Here is a 22,254-nt window from a genome sequence, read left to right on the forward strand (position 1 = left end):
TCGAACTCCACAGTTACAGAGCTTACAGTCAGAGAATTCGATTCCGATTAGATTAAAAACTTACGAAATAAACATTATTTTCGTAAATAAATAAATACTACGTCGAAAGGCTGCTAAAAACAACAAACGAATACGACTGAAGTAATTGGTGACCGCAACAGCTGAAAAACGTATTTTTTTCCATGATTATCCATCCGATACTTTGGATTTTACTATAAATATTATTTCAAACTTACTTCTTTTATTGGTTATGAACGATCGTTAGAAGAAGTGCCGAATGGCAAATGGATGAACGATAGTGAGCGAAGGCTACGGGTGTTCTTAATGAGCCCAACAAAGCAAACAAATATTTAAATTATTACATTTTTTTTAATTACAAAAATATTGATAATGAAATATATGAAATAGGGGAAACAATCCTTCCTTTAGATGTATTTAATTATAAGTACGAAGCATTTTTGCACTGACCAAAGTGATCGCAACTTTCGTCACTGTTCCATTTGTAAATTTTTAAAGAAAGGACAACAACGAAGATGCAAATTATAACACAATAAGTTGCATTGACTGTTGTATTAATACAAAACACTAGCACTATACTCTCAGACTGAATCTACATCTTGCTTAAGGACTTCATGCAAGCCTGAGAAGGACTAAGTATCGTCCCCAAAGCTTTGCGAGAAATGTGCGAAAACACCGTAATCACTTTTTGAATAAACATTTAGGAAGTATTGAAAATACTATCGAGAAGCGAAATAATATCTTTTCTTGACTAACACAGTAGCGATATTTTCAATGTATCTATATGTGATCTTTATGTGTTACCAGTTAGTTAGTAATTTATGTACTGTTAAAGCTTGGGATACAAGAGCCAATGGAGTACCTAAAGGCAATTTCATCACCATCTTAAGACCTAAACAATCTTCTCATGAAGAATCTTCTAAAAGCATGTACGTTTGCTAATTTAAATTATTAACAGTCGGAAACACATGGCGTACCAAAAGGGATACGGGAGAACACGATGCATGTAAAAAAAAAACCTTTCACGCAAAATCTTAACAGTTTCACAGTTTTTTACTATGTGCCCAGCTACTTTTTACTATGTGCGGTTTAATATCATCTTGCCAGATGATGACTTCCGCTTCGCCTAACGGGTCCCTTCTGTTAGATAGATTATTTATCGGCCGCCATCGTCCAGGTCTAGCGGGTCTGAAGCTTTTCATGTTTTCAGCCTCATCAAACGCAGATCATAATATTTCACAAGGTTCGGCTTAATTCGGGGCCTAGTTATCTCCGATAGTCACCCTCCTTGACACCTTCATATCAATATGAAGGTATACCCCGTTACCTATAGTAATTTTGTGTAGAAACTCGTCATTGTGGAAACACATCGTTCCGTACCAGGTAAGATCTTGGAGGAAATGCGAGGCCGTATTTTCGAGGGAACTTTTTCTAGTTGCAGACCCACTTAGACTCCCAGGTTCTGGTATGCGTTCAAAACGGATAGCCTTAATCTGATGGCGGTCACAGCTTACTTTTTGGGCCAGTTAACTACAAGTCGATAAGGATCCCACATGATCGCGAGACTGGAAGCATCTGTAATCTTTCAAAATACCATTATTGAATTTTACCAACCACGTTCGAGTAGTCTTCTCATCACAAATATGCTGTATTGCTTCGTTAGGTTTTTGACAATAGGCCGCCTAAAGTAGGTGTCAGAAATGCATTCTTGTCACACCCAGAACCATTTTCTGTAGAGACTGAACTCAACGTGAAACTTCCTCTACCGCACATTGAAGTCCCGATGGCAAACAGCGCCTTTAAACGGTATATAGAAAAAAGCAAACAGTGCAAAGGTGAAAGGGAAATTGAACATGAAGGACCAACTAGAAGTGCTTGTGTTCCAATCGAATACAAGTTAATTTGGCCTAGTTGAAGAGGGTGTAACGGGTAAGTCGGTTGTAGTTGATAGTCTGGTTAATCACCGACCTGCTACGGTTTTAGAATTGGCTGTAGTTCTAATTAAAGCTGACTGGCCAAAGATCCGATCGAAACTGTTGAAAAGCCTCTGAAGCGGGATCCACTTGCAGTCTAGACTGGATGTCGCTGGGAGAAAGGTCAGCCTGAAGCCTGTCATGCTTATTTCGCCAAACGTCCTGGGAATAAGTAACGCACTATAAGTGTTTCCACAATACGATTACGTGATCATGAAGACACACGCCTTTCCTTGGACTCATATGTATCACATAATATGTTTCAGTGATATTTACTGATGATTATAGTTTGAATGGTGTCGCTTGAGGCTTTCATTGACGTCAGATCAATAAATGAAATAGGCACCTTTAGCTCACACTGCTTTTATGTATATGTATACTTTATTAACTATTTATAATTATTGACGTTTTACAATTATTCGCTCCAGCATCACGCAGCGTTATAGCACTTTCTGGAAAAATTATAATATATTTCTGAGCATTTAAGTTTTTCTATTGCGAGTTCAGCTATACTCGAATATATAGAGTCGTTCGCGAATCTCAGGTACAATTATTGATGCTTTAAATATGCCGTAACGGCAAAACCGTTGCACCACGACAATAGATGATCTGCACTATTCTAAATGGATGAAGCGAATAGAGCCATCGTTTTTCAAAGCTTTTAAAGTTTCTTCATTAACGTCGATAATAACAAGCCGCTAAGTTTGCCAGTTGTCACCTGTTCTCTGCTGTTCAGCGATAACTTTAAGTGTTCCTTTAAATTAAATGATTGCCTTTGTATTTTTTTGCCAGTAATTTATTATTTGCACGTTTTTGGACCTCAGTAAATTTTACCATTTTTGAAAATGAGTTTCTATTTCAGATACGAATTTGTATGTTCTTAAAAACATGGCGGCTCGTTTCACACGTTGTCGGTCGCAGTACACACGCATTTGGTCAAATGCACAGATGCACAAGAGAAACGAGGAGTGTACCTCTTGTCTCAGTAGCACTTCGTTTTGTAAAGGCCTCGACCTCTTGTATTTCTTGATGGGCCTATTGACGCTCTTTGTCACAGTTTTGACAATTTTGAGCTTGATCATGCCGTCTGTTCCAGAAGGATACCAAGAGAAGCTAATTTACGCTAACTAATATTGTCAATCACAATGAGCTCCTCTATCGTGCAATAAGCAACCGCTTTGCTTAATATTTACTCAGATGCATTTAATCTACATAACGTTTCCGAACATAACGTTTCGAAGAGCGATATCTTCCACGTAACGGTCCGCTGTTATGTTAGCCGGGGGGGGGGGGGGGCATCTTCGATGCCCATATGAAACAATAATAATTGTACCTCATTATTTGTCTTCCGACCCGAACAGCCATCGACGAGTGACGCTCCGGTGTGAAGATGGTTCTTCGTTGGTACCGTCCATTGGATTCAACATTTTCATTTACTGTTTGCTGATGTTGGCTGGCAATCGCTCAAATGGTACCGATATTGGATATTATCAGCCGATGCTGGGCAAGCCCAATGGCTTTACTCAAGCAAATTGTGAACTTGCCTTTTTTTTAGATGCGCCAGTGCAATTGTATGGACATGTTTTGTTCCGGCCAAAACATTCACTAATAACATAAACGAAAAGGCAGCCTTTGTTCAGTAGTTTAACGCGGTTAACTAAAACTGTGGATTTAATGTGGAGTGGATTTTAATAGTGTTAACGACAATCGTTCCTATAGCAAATAGGAAAAATACATCAAAACGATGTTATACATTTATATTTAGGATGAGGAAACACCTAACGACGGTCAACGTATTCCCAACTTACATGAGGCCTATCCTTTGTTTCGCTGGTAACAGCACTCAGTACTAAATGCTACTCAATTTCCTATTTTGCATAGAGAATTGCACAATTGGTAGCGAATAGGGTCAGGCCCAAATCGCAAGGATTAGTACAAAACGCCACACAATGGCATGGGCTCAGTGCTCGCTTTGTCTGACTGAGTTGTGAAAGCGAGCATCAACAAGTTACTGCTAATATGATTAACTGCTATTTTAAGAATGAGGTTTATGGTCAAGATACTTGGCCTCAAAGGCACGTAGCACGTATTCATATTTTGGCTATATTACATAAGGTGGGACCGTAAACATACCAAAAATAGGCAACAATTTGCGCTACCTTTCATTATTGCCAGTTCTAAAGCTTCCACTGGGAGGTGATGGCCAGTTTCGCTGCTTACGCCGTAAACTTACGCCTTAGAAAAACGTAAAATTCTAGTGTGTAAGCCTCACTTCAGTAAGGTAAATTTATTATAGGAACGGAACTTGGCTGCGTTCACACTGATCCAATCTAAGTGCATAGGGAAAAGTGTACCAAAAGGTTCATTAGCAGGAGACCAAAGTCAAGATCTGGCATTTATACATGCAGATCGGGCCACGATTAAGCTCGCTAAAGGTGCCCGTCGTGTTGAATCGTTAATATAAGTCACGAAGCAAATATCCTTCACGAACTTGCTTTAATTTTTTACGGGCCAGTCGCTTCTAACTATTCATGTATCCGGATAGAACTTATATCCGATCACTGTCGTAACGTATTCTACGTACTAATATTTAATACCAGCTAGTCGATAGTTAACACGCAGATTAGTATAGGAAAGTGTATATTAATGGAATTAAATAGATGGAAAAATAAGTGGAACCTATTATGGATGCCTATCGAGTTGTTGAACGCGTGTCGCTGCCTCCTTTACATTAATACTGCTTAATCTTATTTTTATCGTCGAGAGTTCGCTCAACAGCGTTGTAGGCGTCGATTATAGCAACTGGCAACGTCGCATTCTTGTCTGGCCATATATAGTGTATTACAGGGGGTAGAAGAACAATCGGATATAAAAGTCTTGTCGCTTGTCTCGTCTTGCTTAGATAAGTCTCGTGTTTAGCATACACATCATAGGACTTGCACAATTCAAAACGAAACTCAGAGCCGTTGCAGAACCGACTGAATGCAGCACTGGTCAGTTGTGTTGACGTCTGCATCTCCGTAACGAACCGCCGTAGCAGGACGAACAACATAGGCCAGCTCCGATCACTAAACTTGCCGTGTTGCCATGGCGTACACCCAACCTAACCTAACCCAACCGAGAGCCATCCGGTGCTCCTACGATGTCGGTGTTCGGTGATGGGGCACGTCCAGAAAGGGCGGAGTGCCCACTGGTCCCGTGAGACCTGCTGCAATGCATGCTTATTTGGGTACCAGCTTTGTCGAGTAACTCCAATCGACAACACCAACCAGCTCAGATAGATGCAATGTAACCCATTTCGCTCACAAGGTACATACTAGAGAGCACATTAGTGCAGTGTGTGTATGTGTGTGTACTATGTTGTTTCGTAGTGAATACTGCTTCATCCCTGCCAAAATTGAGAGAGTGTACTTCGTCCCCGACAGTTTTAAAGAGCGCGCCGCACACATCAGTTACCTCCCGGTGTTTCGGCCTCGTTCCCACCTTCATAAGGTCCTGGTAGCGGAGAGGGGAGGGGATGGATGTTGGCGTCGACCCCGCTTTCACGGCTGGCCCCCGGTAGGGTGAAGGCTCAAGTCATTGTGGAGTTTGCGAGTTGACTACAACACACACAATGATGGCCTCATTGACCCCCCACGCCGTTGTCAAAGCAGCTGCTGTCGCCGGTGACTGGCGGGTAGTCTACGAACAGTGAAGCACTGGAATAGTTGAGGCCAACGAAGCATACCCCAAGCTGGCCACGGATATGCTACCAACAACGTAAGTGAGAGCGTGCGTACTATCCATACATACCGATATAATCACAAATGCTATTTTTCTATTCTGTTCTGTAATGCTATGAAATGACAGGAAATGCTGCCGCAAGCCTAAACAATTCCGTCTCTGCTGGCATCGATGACGATTCCACGACGTCGCTGTCTGGTATAACCCTTTTGGCTGCAGAATCCCATCATGTATAAAATGTAAAATTTTACATTTGGTACACATGAAGCAACCAAATCATCCTGATAGCCTTATGTCGCCCACATTTAATAACCCTCATTCATCCATCGCTTCGCCGACGTTTCTCGCCTAATGACAACGACAATGATGGTGATGATTATCACAATGGTGATGATTGTTTCCTCATAATGACGATGCTTTCGATGATGATGATGATGATGATGATGATGATGCTGTTTGCTCCACAATGTGAGTGAAGTGAGCTGCAGTCGAATTGAGCGAAGTGTATGTACCGTGACAACGATGTGTGAACAGGCAGTGGCGTTCCAACTTCTCAGGATATCGACGTTATGTTCAGATTGCATAATATGATGGTATGTAGTTATTTGTATATAGAACAATAAGTGTTCATCAGGCGAAACGAATAAATGAGCGTCGAAAGGCACGTCAGCATATGTTTATGGGTAAATGTTCCTCCACGTTCCTTATGCACTTCTGTCATAAATGAATAAGCAATGAATACCCTACACGAATCCGTCGGTTCTGTTCAGGTCGCCGTCGATACGGCGATGGGCTATGGTCATGGCCCATTGGTCAACCGTTCGGAGGCAGCCAGGATTTTTACGTATTGACACGAAAGATAATGAGCATACGAATCCTCTCGAGATAAATAGATGAATGACGAAATCTACAAATTGCCGTCAAGCATGAAACGTACAATTAACTTTTCCCGATATATATATATATATATTCCATATATAGGGTTATATGTATATATACTAAAGTTCGTATCCAGCAAGAGGCGCGACTGCTTTACAAGGCCAGCTGACTGAAAGCAAATACGTCGGACTAACCTGATACGTTTCAGCGGCCTTGTATGTATATAGAACACAGTCAATTTAATTTTAGGCAGTGAAAAAAAAAGCCAATTGGATATAGCCGTATACATTGCCGTATAGCTTTTAGCAACGGCATAATAAGATGTTCTAACCTCTAAAGCGCCTAATGCGAGAAGCAAATGAATAGCTTAGCTTTCTACTTACGGTCCTATTTTTAAGCTGCTTAGATTGTATTTACTGTGTACGCAGAATTTAGCGCTATAAACTTAATGGGATATGCTGACGTATGTATATTATGCAAAAAATACGAGAAATGTGCAAGTAAGTTTAGAAAACGCTAGATGGCTTTTTTAGGAAGGGGGAGAAAGTGCTTTGAAGGCCAGTAATGCAGAACTAGGGGGTAATGCATCGAGGCTAATCTACAGCTACCTTCTCAGCTGTTGATATTGGGTCGAGTGTGAAAGTTCTCGTATATACAATTCGGGTCGGCTAAACAGATCACACACACCTTACATAGCGACTTTTCCCGTTTCTGAACTGAATAATGACAGTGGTCAATAGGAAAACTGTGACTGTTTGCATTAAGCGCCGTAGAGGTCATGTTGTCAGAGCATTAGTTCATGGAAGTCAACTATCATAGCCATTGCAGTTTGGCAATCTTTCTATTTTCCATAAAAATGCGATGCTGGTTTTTACGCACAGCATATCAGAAGACGCGAATAAGAGAACGAAGCCTGTAGACATAAAGTAAGCTACCTAAAGGCCAAAAAGTAAAAAGTCCTCTGTGTGATGTAGAATAGGTCATACAGCCTTTTACGTCAACTAGATTCGTAGGACAAATGATGCCATTTGCGATGGTTGCTTTTGCTATGCATAGATGACCTCCATCTGCCTAACGGCAATACTGGACGTAGGACTCGAAACACAGAGGTATAGATAACCTAAGCTCTTTACTGAAACAATTGGTTAGTCTGGCATCACAGCATCTCTTCTCCAGGCCGGTGCGTTCTTCAATCCTAGTAGTCTGAGACGACGCGCTAAAACTAAGCGGTGGCCATCAGCAATGGGTTATGCTAACGGTGTGCATAAGTGTTAAGTCAAGCCCAACTATCGTTCCAACAGGAACGAGTCGTAGAAGCGTCGGCTATCCGAAAGCCTTTCTCGAGATCAATATACGCGCCAAATTTACGACGCAATTTTCACGCAAATCTTTCTTTATGCACAGCAAAGCTGACCGCAGTAATTTGCCCAATCGCGATCCTGTACCGTTAAGAGTTAGTTTAGCGTCAAGGGGAGCAAGCGTGTACCGCAGGGGTGTACTAATTCAATAATTCGAAATAAATTTGCTTAGTAATGTAGCGTTTTCAGTTTCGCTATGCCGAATAATGTTAGACTAGTTAAAATGGGAAACAGTGTATCGTTAAGCGGCGATGCAACGTTTCGAAAACCGTTGAGATCGCTAAGCTAGGCCGTAACTTGTGGGAGTTCCCTATGGCTATAGAGGGAGAGAGGGGAGAGAGAGAGAGAGAGAGAGAGAATTTGTGACCCAGATGTGAAAAGTCATTTAGACTAATTCCTTTACTTTCTTACAAAATGGCGTCTTGTAACAATTTTTTTTTTACCAAGGATCTAATGCGTTAGTCCTCAGAATTTCTTAAGATATTATATCATTTCAGATAAAGAGATCAATCACTACCGCGCATGTGTGTCAAGAAGGTATACAAGTATCGTTATACCCTTAATCGGTGAATCGGTCCCTCTGGCTGTGCGCTGGCAGCATATTTTCAGCGAAGACCTCGCTTCCGAAATATTTCAACATCTGACAATTACGGCCTTGATTACCTTGTAGATGTGCTTTTACTTAATAAGACTAATGTTTCCACTGATTTACACGATTCTTGTTCACCTTGAACAAACGCTTTTTTACTACTGACGCATCTGATTCATCAATAGCTTAACAAATCTCTTTTGTCTAGGCTCGTTGCTCATAGACTCTTTGACATCATTCTAATACAAACCTATACGTATATTCATAACCACTAGAGGATGTCACTGAAAGCGAAATTATCGCCAAATGGGCAAGCAGTTCTTTAGCGCCAGTCGGGACCCGCTTTTACTTATCGCGCATTAAAATAATGTTAACTTAAAAAATAAATAAAATTATCGCAGTGGCGCAATATACAGAATGGCTTGTCAACTTTCTCCATATAAGATACAATATGAAAATACAGAAGACTGCGAATAGGCAGACTAAATGAAAATCAAAGATTACGATATCCACTACATTTGCGTTTATAGATGGGTATCCGTACAGTCAAAACTTTTTATGAAAACTGCTCGTTAACCTCGCTACGATGTGAACTCCGCTTATCTATATTTTTATGGCTCTTTATTGGTCAGTATGTCCCAGGATTCTTCTACCGTGTCGTCCTGAACTCACTGCTGGAACTATGAAAGTAATTTAAATGTTGGAGCGCACTTTGAGTGAGTCATCTGGGGGGGGGGGGGGGTCATTCTCGAGCGACAAGCATTTTCTCCGTTTGTCCTCCTACGCTAACCAATATCTGTCTGTCGTGATCTTTATCTAGCTCGATGATATGCGTTAGCTTATAGAATGCATCGACAAACGGGTCACCGGAATGAACCCAGTAAGGAAATAGGACGCCATAAGCCCGAATTACATATACCTATTGGGCATTTTCTTTGGTCAAATTACACGTCGTGTCCATAAATTTACTGAACCCGGTTTCACAAAGTACGGCAGTTTCATATCATTCAGCAAACCATCCTGGCCAATAGAGTCTGACTCGCTGGAACTGGTTGTGGGCCTTTATGCACAAACAATTCATTGCGTCATGTTGTTGTCTTTTGACGCCGAGGCATTTCGGGTAGCCATCATATAACTGAAAGGAATCGACTGACGAAATTGTCGACCCGGACAGTTTCGTTGGGCTTCAGGGTGATACGTTCTCAAAGGGCATACTCTCTTTTATAACGAGGCAGAATGGCAAGTATAGGTTATACTGCGGTCCCATATAGCAAACGACAAAGAAAGCCTTCAGTTTACCTCAGTAAGTTTGCGGAGATCAAAGGTAGAATTCGTTAAGTGCAATTCAACAAATTAAGTAGGATGGGATACGCCTGCTACAATATGGCTTGTTTCCTGAAGCTCGTGATGGCTAGCAGCTTTCTTCAGCCCTAGGTGGAAAAAGGAATATCGTCTACGTCGTGGATAACTAGTGCTAGCAACATTCGAAGCCAAAAAACGAGGGTGGCCAGCTGACACTATACGTTTTACTTGAACTGCTGAACTCGAACGTCTAGTAGGACGTGTGGCTGATCTGGGCGGAATGACCTCGTCACGAGCAGCTTTCAGATCGTACTTGTTAGTCGACCAAATCAGGTTTGAGAGTCAAGATTTCATGTCTCTGATTCACAACGAAATTCCATAGATCAGTAGAGCTAGACAAGACAAGCGAATGTCGACCGAACGGAACCGTTTATTTGCGCTTTAGGCGCCCGAACTGTTATGAGAATTTAAAAACGCATTATATCCCCTATGGCTCCTCGACCGAGAGAGCAATAGCTGATATCATCTTGAGTATCTTTGTCACACAATCTGTAGATGAAGGGAAGCTTACCTAACTGAGAGATTAACGAATAAGAAGAATAAGTTCGAAAGAAAAACGTAATAATAGTGACGGAGCAGTGAATCGAAATGTCCTATTCAAGTTGAAGCTGAACTTATTTGACCGACTGTGCAAAATAACATAACACCTCTAATAATAGTACATTTTGCCAACCGGAGCGCAGGCTCCCTTAGAGAGGAATAAAGGAAGAGAACCTTTTCTAGAGAGGCATCGATCTATTTTTGTTTTTGTGTGATCGCGGCATATTGGATTTGCAAAGGGATTTTTACAATTTTTTAAATTACAATTCAGTATAAAGTCTCAGTTACTCATAGGGTTTACAACATGATTACAATATCATGGTACACCAGAAGCTTTTTATAAGCCAATATTTCCACCCGGCAGAAACACAAATTGTTCACAGTGTGAAGAGTGGCTACTTCTGGGATGCCCAAGTACACACTGGTACGCAGTTTTTTTTTAAAAGAGTTCTAAAGGAAATACCTTTATGTAATTTGTGAAGTATGCGCAGGTCATTTGCTTTTCGCATATATACAATACAATCAGCGTAAAAATATGGATACAATTGAATTTATCGCCTCTTCGACCTCAAATACACATATTAGTGTATAGTTTATATTTGATAGGAGCACCTTGAAACAGAAGTTCAAAATCTTATCAAGGTATGATGTGCGGAAAAGAGTTTAAAAGTCTTTGCAAGGGCTAACAAGATGTATCCAAATATTTCGTCCCGAATGAGCAGTCCGTAAAATAGTCGTTACGCCAGTCTGTGGTCCCTAGACCCATTCCGAAAGCAGACACTCTTAAAATGAGCACATCGTGATCCAGTCTGCCCAATTTACGGGAAGAATCAAAATGAACACTACGGAGCACATTGAGATAATTTTCAGCGCGTCCTAAGTTAGACAACCTCCAATAGTTGAATGCCTCTCGCCGACCCATGCGGACTTGCCTCCACATGGGCATAGATAAGCGAATATGTGGTCTACAGTACTTATAATATTTACACGAAGGTCTGAGGCTACGATACGTATCTTGAAAAACTTGGTTAATGGTTCAGCAAGTGCGCCAGCCATTTCCTTAAAGACGAATAGTGACAGGCCGTCAGAAGGGCTCAACTTTCGATATAGATTGTCAAGGTCCTTGAACACTCCTTCAGGATTGAGGCCCGTGAGGGTTTAATCAGTAGCATCAGAGTGAGCTTCATTAGAAGCAACGAATTGCAATTTGAAATAGAGTAGAAGTGTCTTTTCTTCTAAACTTCCTCAACTTAGAACGTAGACTACTTCAAGTTAGAACGTATACAACGCACGACGAGAACTACACACCAAGTTCGATAGGAAACAATACGGAAATTTGAACGAAGATGGTTTCTGCAAATAGTGAACGTCGAGATCTGAATATCTCTAGCGTTAATAATAATAATAACAACAATGAAGACGACAAACTTCGAGCTAACGAACAGTTTATTATTATTATTATTTATTCTACATCCGACACGTAACGGCTTCAATTAAATGGTTTTACGGTACTCGATAAATAAATACGTCAAATCAATTGTTTCAGTTACAGATAAATCGTTCTTACTTACCCAAAGGGCTTTGCAATGTCCACAGGCGACATCGCTTAATGGAACAAATTCATTTACGTTATTATATGCGTACACATGTACAAGTAATTATCGTAATTATATTTCATGCTAACTTATCGTTTTAGATGATTTTTGTATGTGTACCAGCTCTTGAGGATAAACCATCGACGAACATGACAATGCGATAGCACGTGAACGTCATGTAATCAGGAAAATAAAAATTTTATCCCAGTATAGCTACCGTCCCTCCCTCATATAGGAGGAGCGTCCAGTCCGCCCCTCTCCTCAAAAACGGACACGCCTCAATGAACGCACAGTGTCTTGTACAAGAAGCGTAGACAGGATGTGGTATATCCTGGTAACACCCCAGTAACCTAATTTCGAACTAAGTTAACTAATAGGATTTTCAAAGTTATATAGCTCTTTCCTAGAAAACTAAATGCTTTATTTAAGAAAAAATATGCGCTGTTGTGATGCATACTTCGTGTCATCTCTTACCAAAAACAGAACCTATATATACTTTGGTCGTCTTCGCTGACAGAGTCGCTAATGAGTCAATAGGCTGAAAACTTCTTTGGTAGTTTGCGGTGACAGGTAACGTTAGTAAGTGAACGATTCATAGTCTGGGTAATAGAGAGAGAAGGGTAATAGAACCAGGTCCTCGCTACGTCCAGTTGCAAGCAATAAAAATACTGATGTTTAGCTTACATTTTGTAAGGTTTACCTAAATCACACTTATTTGTGTCTGTGTATTTGCGTTAATCCGGCGGGAAACAAATGGGTCAGTTTGGTCGTCCCCTGTTTGTCGGTCTTAACGAGGACAAACCGAGGGCAAAAAGTTAAAGAGCGGTGAACAGGTAGAAAAAACGAAACGTAAAAAGGGCTCCAACAACATAGATGCCAGGAAAGCAAAAGCATCATAAACAATCAATCCTTGACTCGTTCAAATTTTCGCTGTTGATCGGGAATCAATGAATGAATTTATTGAAGCTTTATTTGAACGCCCCTGCTATTTTAGCCTCGGGTTGTATTAGCAGCTTGTGCGGATGTTAGAGAAAACGATGAGAAGTAATTGGTAAATCTGCTATCCTGTATCCCGTGTAGTTGTATTAATATGAACCCAGAATTAGGCTCAAACCAGCGCAATTGGAAAGGAGGAGGGACGAAGGAAACGGCATCGAGACCGCAGAAGAACAATTAACCCTTCGAGATTTGACAACATTTTCTAAGGTTTTCACTTTGCCTGCTAGAAACATGTGAAATCGTGTTTGCTTCTTTATGCGTTAATCATAAAGAGGTTTTTCCGCACGCTTAAATAGATAGGCAACACACACACGGCTTTACCTCATCTCGCCTTCTGTGCTTTTTTTTGTCGATAGAACAGCCATCAATTATGATTATTATAAGTCTAAGTTCAATCTCTGCATAATCGTTTGCTTCGTCTTTTAGTTATGTCTGTATCTCTCTTTCTCGATGGCTCGGTTGCTGAAAAACAACTTTCGACAATCTACCCCCTGTTTCCAACTCCCTCTAATAATTATCTCACATACTATTACACATAGTAAATAGAGTTGGGCAGTTGATAACAACGTGGCCGTTATCTCTCTAGGGACCATATGCAATCAGAACGATCTGCTTATAGAAACATGGTATAAGCATGCATGCTGCTGTATGCACGCATCAAAACTGTAAAACGCGATACTGAAACTGCAGGCATTGCACGCAGCTGATGCAATATTATGTACAACGTTTTCTGCGTTGCTTCTCGGTTTTTATTATTATTATTATTATTATGTACAGAAGCGCAAGAATCCTGCTGGGATTCGCCGGTGAGATGGAACGAAGTATGAGCGACACACCCAGACTCGAGCCTAGACTACCTCATGTGTCCCTCACTTTGATTTAAAAATACGTTACCACTATAGTGTCGTAAGAGGATAGCTCTCCCGTTTGTCAAACTTCAACTCTAATGGCAACAACACCAACTGTAATTTATAGAATTGGGTCCCAACTCTGTTTTTTTTTTTTACTGAAAGACGTATATCTCATGACGCTATAGTTGTACGGAGGGCTGAATCGTTTAAGTTTCATGTGTTTTGGTCTTTTTGTCAAACGTCTTGTAGAATTCGTACTTAATTCGTGTGTCAAACAAACACAAAAAACTCGTTATGGATGGCATAAACAGGCCAATTCTGGCTTAGCTCACTAGTCGCGATTCAGAATTAAATCTTAACAATTGAAGCTATAACGCGATAATAAACAACATTGATATATCTATATAAATAAAGCCTGTAGTTTACACATATACCTTAGAACTTTGTTATGGATTGACACTCAGCACAATTGCCGTTTTCCTTTATGTACAATTCGTTCGTGGCTGTAGTTAATTTTTTTTGCCCCGTCGTGTGCTTCAGAGATTTTTAGCGGCTTGAATTGATTCCTATCGCATAATTCGATTGGTTTCGATAGAAGCAGTGTTTGAGAACAAAAAATAGATATAACGCACAAACGTAATTGTCAGTGGCAAATGTGTGAAAAAATCACCCAAAATTATCGTCCTCGGCTCAAAGCTTAAGTAAGTGTTAACGTTGCTAGGTAAAAAAAACAGTGCATAATCGTGCCTATCACTAATGTGCGGGAAAGGCTGGCTTTTGAAAATGAAAATAATGTGTCACTCTGCCAACGCACGCCCCGACCATGCGATGGATGGCTACTTTTGATCAATGGTAGTTGAGCTGTACGACGGATTTGCCCAGCGATAAGAGGTAGAGTCATAGCGCAATTCTATCTAGCGTCTCCGTTTCCAATTTAGGTTGAAAGGTTCTCGCGCAGGTCGTAACGCGACCGTAGCAGCGTCGACTGCGGATACGTGTAGGCGAGGGAGCAAGGCGAAAGGCACAACACCGACGACTAACAGGGTTTTTAGGACTAACTGTGATTAATGTGTGAGTCTACTCTGGGGGTGGTTGGAAACGCGTTGTTATCGTTCGGACACCCCTTGGCAAGCGCAACAATGCCAGACCGTCGACACGGATGTAGATTCTCACCCTTTATATACAGTACGGCTTGGGACTGTGGATATCGCAAAGGGGAAAAAGAAACTCGTTGAGTAAATTCGTGCGCTGAGCCATCGTCAACTCCAGTCTGAAGAGCCGGTCAACATGTTTTCAAGAGAAGGACTATAGATTCTCGCTCTGTACTCTTCGATGATAACAAGCAAATACCATACGTAGATAGCAATTAACTCAGGATAAAGAACCATAGCAAGTAGTTATCAGAATAGCAATATTTAGGCTGTTTGTTCCATTAACTAAAGTACGTTTTCGATATCTCGTTTTTGCTGTCGTTATGCAATTTCAGGCACCTTCAGCCCGCTGTCAACATCGGTTAGCTTGTAGAGAAGCAAAGCTGACTAAAAGGCAAAATAACAATATTATTTGGCCGACGCGTAAAATATAAGTTAACTATTCGAACGTCCCATCAATATTCTTGCTTATCTTCCAATATTACGATGTAAGAGCGACAAATAACTTCATTAATCAACGATACGGGAAAAAGGAGCTTACTAAAAATCCCGACTAACACACGTCACCTCTACATTTACCACACCTTATAAAAAAAAAAAAACAAACTATTCCATCATGCCAAAAAAAAATTATTCATAATCAAATAGATCGACTATTGACGAGGCAACGACTATTCTATTTCTCATTCGCTCTCGGTTATTGAGGAAAAAATCCTCTTGCGCTCTGCTCGGTCGGTCAGGCTTCCTATTCCTACAATTTGTCGAGAGCACTATTTGCAACGTCTATTATAGGGGTCAGTGAACGCCTACAAGGTGATTATATGTTTGCGGTTGAAAGTAAATGTTTCGACGAACTAGAGAGGTGAAGCTTAGTGCTGTGTGGTACGAGTACTGAAGAAGAAACGGGTTGTATTATAATCCTACGAAAGTGAACTATAACTTTTGAGAGTGCTTCATTCGCCTCCTTTGGACAGGATTGTGCGCTCCTACAGACAAGCGGAATCGCTAACGGACCACTACATGTATCGGATGCAATTAGACAGCTGAAGAACTTCCTGCCTCGTCCAAGTTTCGTAGTAAAATCTAACATAAAGCTCGTACATGCAGGGTGTGACCTGCCCAAAATCAGTAACGTACGTGTGTGCACCCACCAACACTAACTAATTTATCGATTCTTTACCAAAGAAGTTTGAGTATGTGGATTGCCGACAGTTAACTAATCGTCACTCCTCACGAACAACGAGAGAAATCGTAGGTATTGAGAGACACTTACAGACCTATGCTGACGCAAGCAAGACATGGCATACTAACCACGCGTGTTTAATCAGACCGAAGCAGGAAAACGCCAACGCGGAACCCACCCGCGGCCAATGGCCGATAGAATACCTATCCAGTCCTAATCAATTCCCAGATCTTTATCAACACATCAACAATATCCTCTGAAAAATTACACCCCGAATTCAATAACCGAAAATCTTGACTTTATCCATGGCACTGCTAAGCATCCAAGACTTACGCAGGGATCGTACCCACAAGGCCCAGTCATCAAAATATACTGGAACTAAGACCTCGTAACCCTTCTAAAAGCAATGGAACAAAATGGACAACACTCAATATCATCAAAATTAGCATTGTCCTGCACTGACCCGCGTGCAAAAAGTAACACACGATTGAATAATCTCATATATATATAAAGTCCATATGTATGACAATAGGCTAGAATCATAGCCAGACATGAGGGCACTTTAAGCCGAAAGGACCAACGGCTCTCTGAATGCGACTGTGGTACAAGACAAACGTTATCACCAACGAATGAGTTGTTCGGTGATTAGGAACTTACGACGTGATCAGAATAGTGGAACAACTATAAGACCCCTTTTCAAGCCCAAAATGCTGAAGTTCTATGTAGCGTATCAAAAATCTAGGCAGAGAACCTAGGGGTCACCGAGCTCATCCGTCAGACTCGCTCCCTCAATTTCAATTTTTAGGTCTATACCATCCCGACCTAACTTCTCGTCGACTGTTCGTAAATTCATAGAAAATAATACGCGCCTCACGAAATTTGGTGAAGTGTCAATGTTACTCCTACCGTTATCACAATTGGCTATTCGACGTGTTCTGAGGTGCTACTCGTTAGCAAAGTTTGTGGTAGCTGGTTGGAACTAGTAAGTGGATCAGCTCCTATCAGCGTAGCACAGTAATAAAGCGCTCGATAAGAATGAGAAAGGGTACTAGTAGCAGTAACTCTGTAAATCGTGTTGAGCGTGCATAGCGCTTCTCTAATATAGGGCCTTCATCACACCCTGCATCAATAGCAACTTAATATCCACGGTTCGAAGTCTTAGAATTCAACGATGCCATGATTGTTATGCTTGCAAAAAGGGTAACACCTCATTGTCGTCACCTGGACCCCATATTATTATGATCTCGTCGTTGTTGGGTAAAATAACTGTGAAGCAACAAGAAAGACGATCGTAACGAACCGCGAGGATCCGACCACAGCACGAACTAGTGCTCCTTCCAAGTACTCCGCATCTAACGGCAAATCTCATTCCCAACATTTTTCCCAGAAAACATCTTACCCCAATATTTGACGGCTACTATGAGAGGCTAGTACCCATCTATCACAGCGGACGCTTACCAGGAAAACAATTGAACCCTGCAGGACAACTTAGAGTCGACCCTATTCCTTCAGTGAGAATAACAGAAAGAGCTTTTGAAATGTCAGCGATAGAACACTCTTCCGGCAACAAGTTGTCGCCACCTTCTAATTTATTATTACAGAAAAGTCAATTTTCCGTAAGGCCAACTCGCCAGAATTCGCTGTGAAGAACGAAGGATGTACGCGTTTTATCGAACGAATAACTCTTGGGACCCCTCTGGGAGCTGCTAGCCCAATTCAAGGTACAACAAAGCATCAAAATACGTGTACAGTGAATGCAATCACTGAAAGCATGTTCAAGCGCCTGTGAATCGCTTGTCTATTCCAAGGTCTAATGGCAATGCAGTGACGCGTATACAGGGGTCGAGTACTTTGCGAAATGTGATTTTACAGTGAGCTGAATATTTATAACTGAACCGTGGATTCCCTGGTTTCATCGCACGCGTTACCTCAGGCATGTCGACGATCTTTGTCAGCCGTTCTGTAGTTGCTGCGTTGCATTTTTAAAAACTTGCAACCAAGCTCCCCAAAGTCACCTGCCCCTTTATGAGTTGCAAAACACTTGGCCTTGATTGTATCTAAAGCTCTGAGGATCGCCTATGTTCGTATCGCCTAAGTACCAACTGAGGGCGTTAGACGCCTGATAGAAAAAGCTGTCGGTGATCTTTCTTTAGCATATTGGAGCTCCACACAATCCCTTAGATACGCCGGACAGTACTACAAATGACGGAACAGAAATATCACAGTGGTGAGGTCGGTCGCCGCGGGCGACAATACGGCCGTCACTTACCGTTGTGAGCACGAAGGCGTTGCCGTATGGAGTGAACGCAGTTCATAGTCTTTATCGGAGACAGCAGAGGGCATCCTGCTGCGTATATCGAGCGGCATACATAATATATCAGGAGATCGGGGATTTTGAGGGGAACGAACGACATTCGACGCTGCCGTGAGTACCACTAAAAGGCGTGCGCGCACAGGCAGTTCTTGCTTCAGCCACTGCTGCTGGTGAAATATTTAGTCGTTTCGTCCCCACCTTGGTCCAACGCGAGACGAGGGGAAGTTAGCCTAGGCAACTAGGGACGGGGTCTCGCGTTCGGTTTGTATCTATAGATTTGTGAGATCGGTTGGGGCCTGTTACGGTGGTGGTCATGGACGATCTGTTTGGGCGCTCCGAAGAAGGCCGCTCTTCGTCGGGCAGCAGCGGCCCGGCAGGTCACAGCGAGCCGTGGCCTTTAGCCGACGAGGACGCCATCACTGATCCAATCCGGCTGCTGCAGCAGCTTGAGATCCAAGTGGCGAAACAGCACCACGATCACCATTCACAGCAGCAGCATCCTCGTCACAGGTATCATCGGAGCGGGGAGCGAGACGTCATTGTCTCCTTTGACGATGACGTTATTGTACGACAGCGCCATCCGATAGCCGCTAGTGGCGGAGCGGTGGGCGCATCGCATTCACTTTCGACGAACAGCGGAAGCAGTAACTCGACCAAGGGTCACCAGCACGGCGGAGGGCAACACCATCGTGTACGTGGCCAACAGTATCACGAAGGACAGCATCGAAACCACGATGCCGGTTCGACCGACTCGGTTGTCAACGGCGGAGTCTCCTCAAGTAGCAGGCAAGCGTACATCGTGAACAGCGAATCCCCCAGTGAGGCCAGTAGTACTAACAGTATGTCCCCTACAGATGATCGTTCACCACTCATCAAAACAGGCACAACCTCAAAAAAAGGCTCTAAAGAGGCTAACGGAACAGTGAAACGTGCGGGGTCCAACGGTAAGAAGGACAAACAGGTTAAGGCCAGCGGCAAAACAGCCAATGTTACTGCCGGTGGCCATAAGTCCTCAGGTGGAAAAAAGAAAAATGGAAGTGGGGCGGGCGGTAAACGAAAGAACAGCCTCGGCGATACCGCGGAGCTGATGTCGCCTGTTCCCGAAGATGAGCGCGAGTCAACACCGCCCGGCGTCCACGATGGCCCCACGGAGATTGTGATTGAGCCACGCGATAGGGGGGAATCAGTGTCTAGCTATCCTGCCGGGCCTGGCCACACGAGCGCCAATACTGGCACTAGTGGCAATGGAAACGCGACAAAAAGCGGGGGACTATCGGTGTTTTCCCGGGTTAAGGATGCGGCTATGAAAAAGGTGGGTCCTTCTAGCCTCCAGCAGACCGTCATCAGCGCCAGCGCCAAACAACTCGACGCTAGTGGTAGCAATAATAGTTCTAGTGGCAACTCGGCGCTGTCCACCAGTGGCACAATGGGCGGCACGGGTTCTTCCAGGGCCTCCACGGGCCCCGGCCTGATGCCGCCCCAACCCGGCTCCTCAAACTATCCAGCAGATAATCCTGTTTTACAGGTAAGTCTCTATAACTGAAACACATAAGATTTCAGCAAAAGTAAACATCTGTTGTTTTTCGATGAACAATATGTTAATAATGGGTTCACGTGGATGATGAGAAGCAATGGTGCCGACATCTCAACGTATTTCCAAATTTAGAAACACTAAGGTTAAACTAAAGAATGTGCTTTTAACTTACGTACATAACTTCACTGAGAAATCGGATGTGTATCGCGTCATTCATTCAGCTACGACGAAACCACTACTTAGAGAACCCCCATGAGGACAAAAATTCGTCGGCATGGGACTTATTCATACACTTTTAACAGAGGATCAGTGATTTCAAACAGAAAGGCTGATTGATATTCTTTCGTATTTTTGACTATAAAAAATAACGTATAGCACAATAGGCAAAACAGTATCAAGATGTTTTTTAACCAAAACCGGCTGTATATTACCTGATCATGCAACAAGCCAAGGCGGCTTAGAGATATAGCGTATAAATAATACGTCGTATTGCATCGAAAAATATCTATGTAAATGACAGATTCTTAAACTATCAAGAGATTTCCGCCGCACCCTATATGCATATGGAGATTCGCAATTAGAAAGAGTCAAAGTAGGCACTGCAAATAAGCGTTTATTCGCCACATATTCCATATACGTTTTTTTATAAATTCATTATAGTAGTAAACGATAGTCTCGACAGAAGGTACGTCAAGCACTGTTGAGGAGTTCGGCAGAGTCCCACTGAACTTTAAAGGAATGACACATAAGGACGATCAAGCTCAACTGAGATGAGCAATGCCTCGACTTTGTGTAACTCTGCGGGGCGCATTTTTAGGCTTCACAGATTATCGTTGTCTTTATGGAGACCTTCTGAGATTGTGGGGGCGAACGTTAATTATGAGTAGCCCCACAGCCAGATAACAAAAATAAGGTACGACTTCGATGTCAGCCCTCCGGCAACGAGGATGTCGTTATTGAAAATTTCATTGCTTTCGTTTTTACGACATCGACCACTAGGTCTTACCATGTTCGTAAGTCTGCGAAGCGCTTAATGACTGTCAAATGGGGGGGATGGGGGAGGGGGGTGATAATGCCTCCCTGAGCTAGACTATGCCTCTCGCCTAAAGTATCAGTTCGCGTTCCCTTAAGACTTACAAGCGTTTTTCCAAGATGGATAACCCCCTATTGAGTGGACGCTTAGAGCTGTTTTTTCTGTCTTAATTTACGTGATGCGGTTTGGAATCAATAAGCGCTACATACAAAGGAAAGTCGTTTTGTAACGCACAAGACTATAGATACTGTTCAACAGAATTGTACAGGCAATCACCGTTGACCCTTCCTTACGAAAGTCGTGCCACTCCTCTCACAGAAGATTAGTAACACGGAAAGATCTCAAGGGGGTACATGAGTATGTTGGCGAGCGACTTATAAATCGATTTTTCTTTTTCACGCAGTGGCATGCTACGCCGAGCTTAGACACCGATTATTTTTTCCCTTAGAAATTACATTAACCAGAACTCGTCTCCACCTCGACGGCAAAGTACCACTTGATCTATTTCCTATCTAAGGATTATATTATAGATTGAGCCTAGAGTAGATCGTTAGATATAGACATTTTTTATATGCGAAGATGCCTTCACAATTCCGCGTATGTTTAAGCATGTCTATCTCTTTTAGCGAGTGCCTTTAATTGTATTCTGCTAATACAATTAATAATTCCAATACAATAAATAATAAATTAATTAATAATACAATTAATTAATACAGTTAAGTGGTTGCCGTTAACTGGAATTGCCGCTTACGGGAAGTTCGTCAGAGTCTGATTGCTTGCCTTAATGATGCCTGTCCGAACAACACTCAGGGAATTTTGCGTCTCGAATATAGTAGATTTACCCATCATGACAGAATTCCGACAGAGCACTGATTACGTTTCTGGCCATTGGTACCTTTAATAAATTTATAGGATCACTTGTGGGCAATCCAAAATTTACGACGTTCTTCTTTCACTAAGATCGGATTCTAGCAAAAGTTCAGAACTCCCAGGATATTTCGACTTCTATTAATAATATTCTCCCTATTATCGATCTAATCAATGAAGTAAGCAATTGAAAATTTGGACCAAGCACAAATTGTGATTAAGTTAATTTTTTGATAACTTCAGTTGGCAGTCGATTGTGAATCAACTTTCATTAGGCACGGCACG

The 22,254-nt window shown here is 42.1% G+C and overlaps 1 protein-coding gene across 4 annotated transcripts in view; it reads left to right on the forward strand.

Moving 5' to 3' along the window:
* Positions 1-5,452: 5,452 nt before the first annotated feature.
* Positions 5,453-22,254, forward strand: part of nompC (no mechanoreceptor potential C) — a 104,808-nt gene continuing 88,006 nt past the window's right edge. For 2 of the 4 annotated variants that reach the window (XM_022809677.2, XM_086990213.1), the window contains exons 1-2: positions 5,453-5,750; positions 15,374-20,060. In XM_022809677.2, the coding sequence (XP_022665412.1) occupies positions 18,849-20,060 (1,212 nt within the window). In that variant the 5' untranslated portion in view covers positions 5,453-5,750; positions 15,374-18,848. Of the gene's footprint in view, positions 5,751-5,840; positions 6,308-15,373; positions 20,061-22,254 lie in introns of all 4 variants that reach the window. The other 2 variants (XM_086990212.1, XM_022809675.2) reach the window with 2 other exon arrangements.

The sequence above is a fragment of the Varroa destructor genome, unplaced genomic scaffold, assembly GCF_002443255.2.
Source record: "Varroa destructor unplaced genomic scaffold, Vdes_3.0 BEIS01000005.1, whole genome shotgun sequence".
Taxonomy (NCBI): Eukaryota; Metazoa; Arthropoda; class Arachnida; order Mesostigmata; family Varroidae; genus Varroa; species Varroa destructor.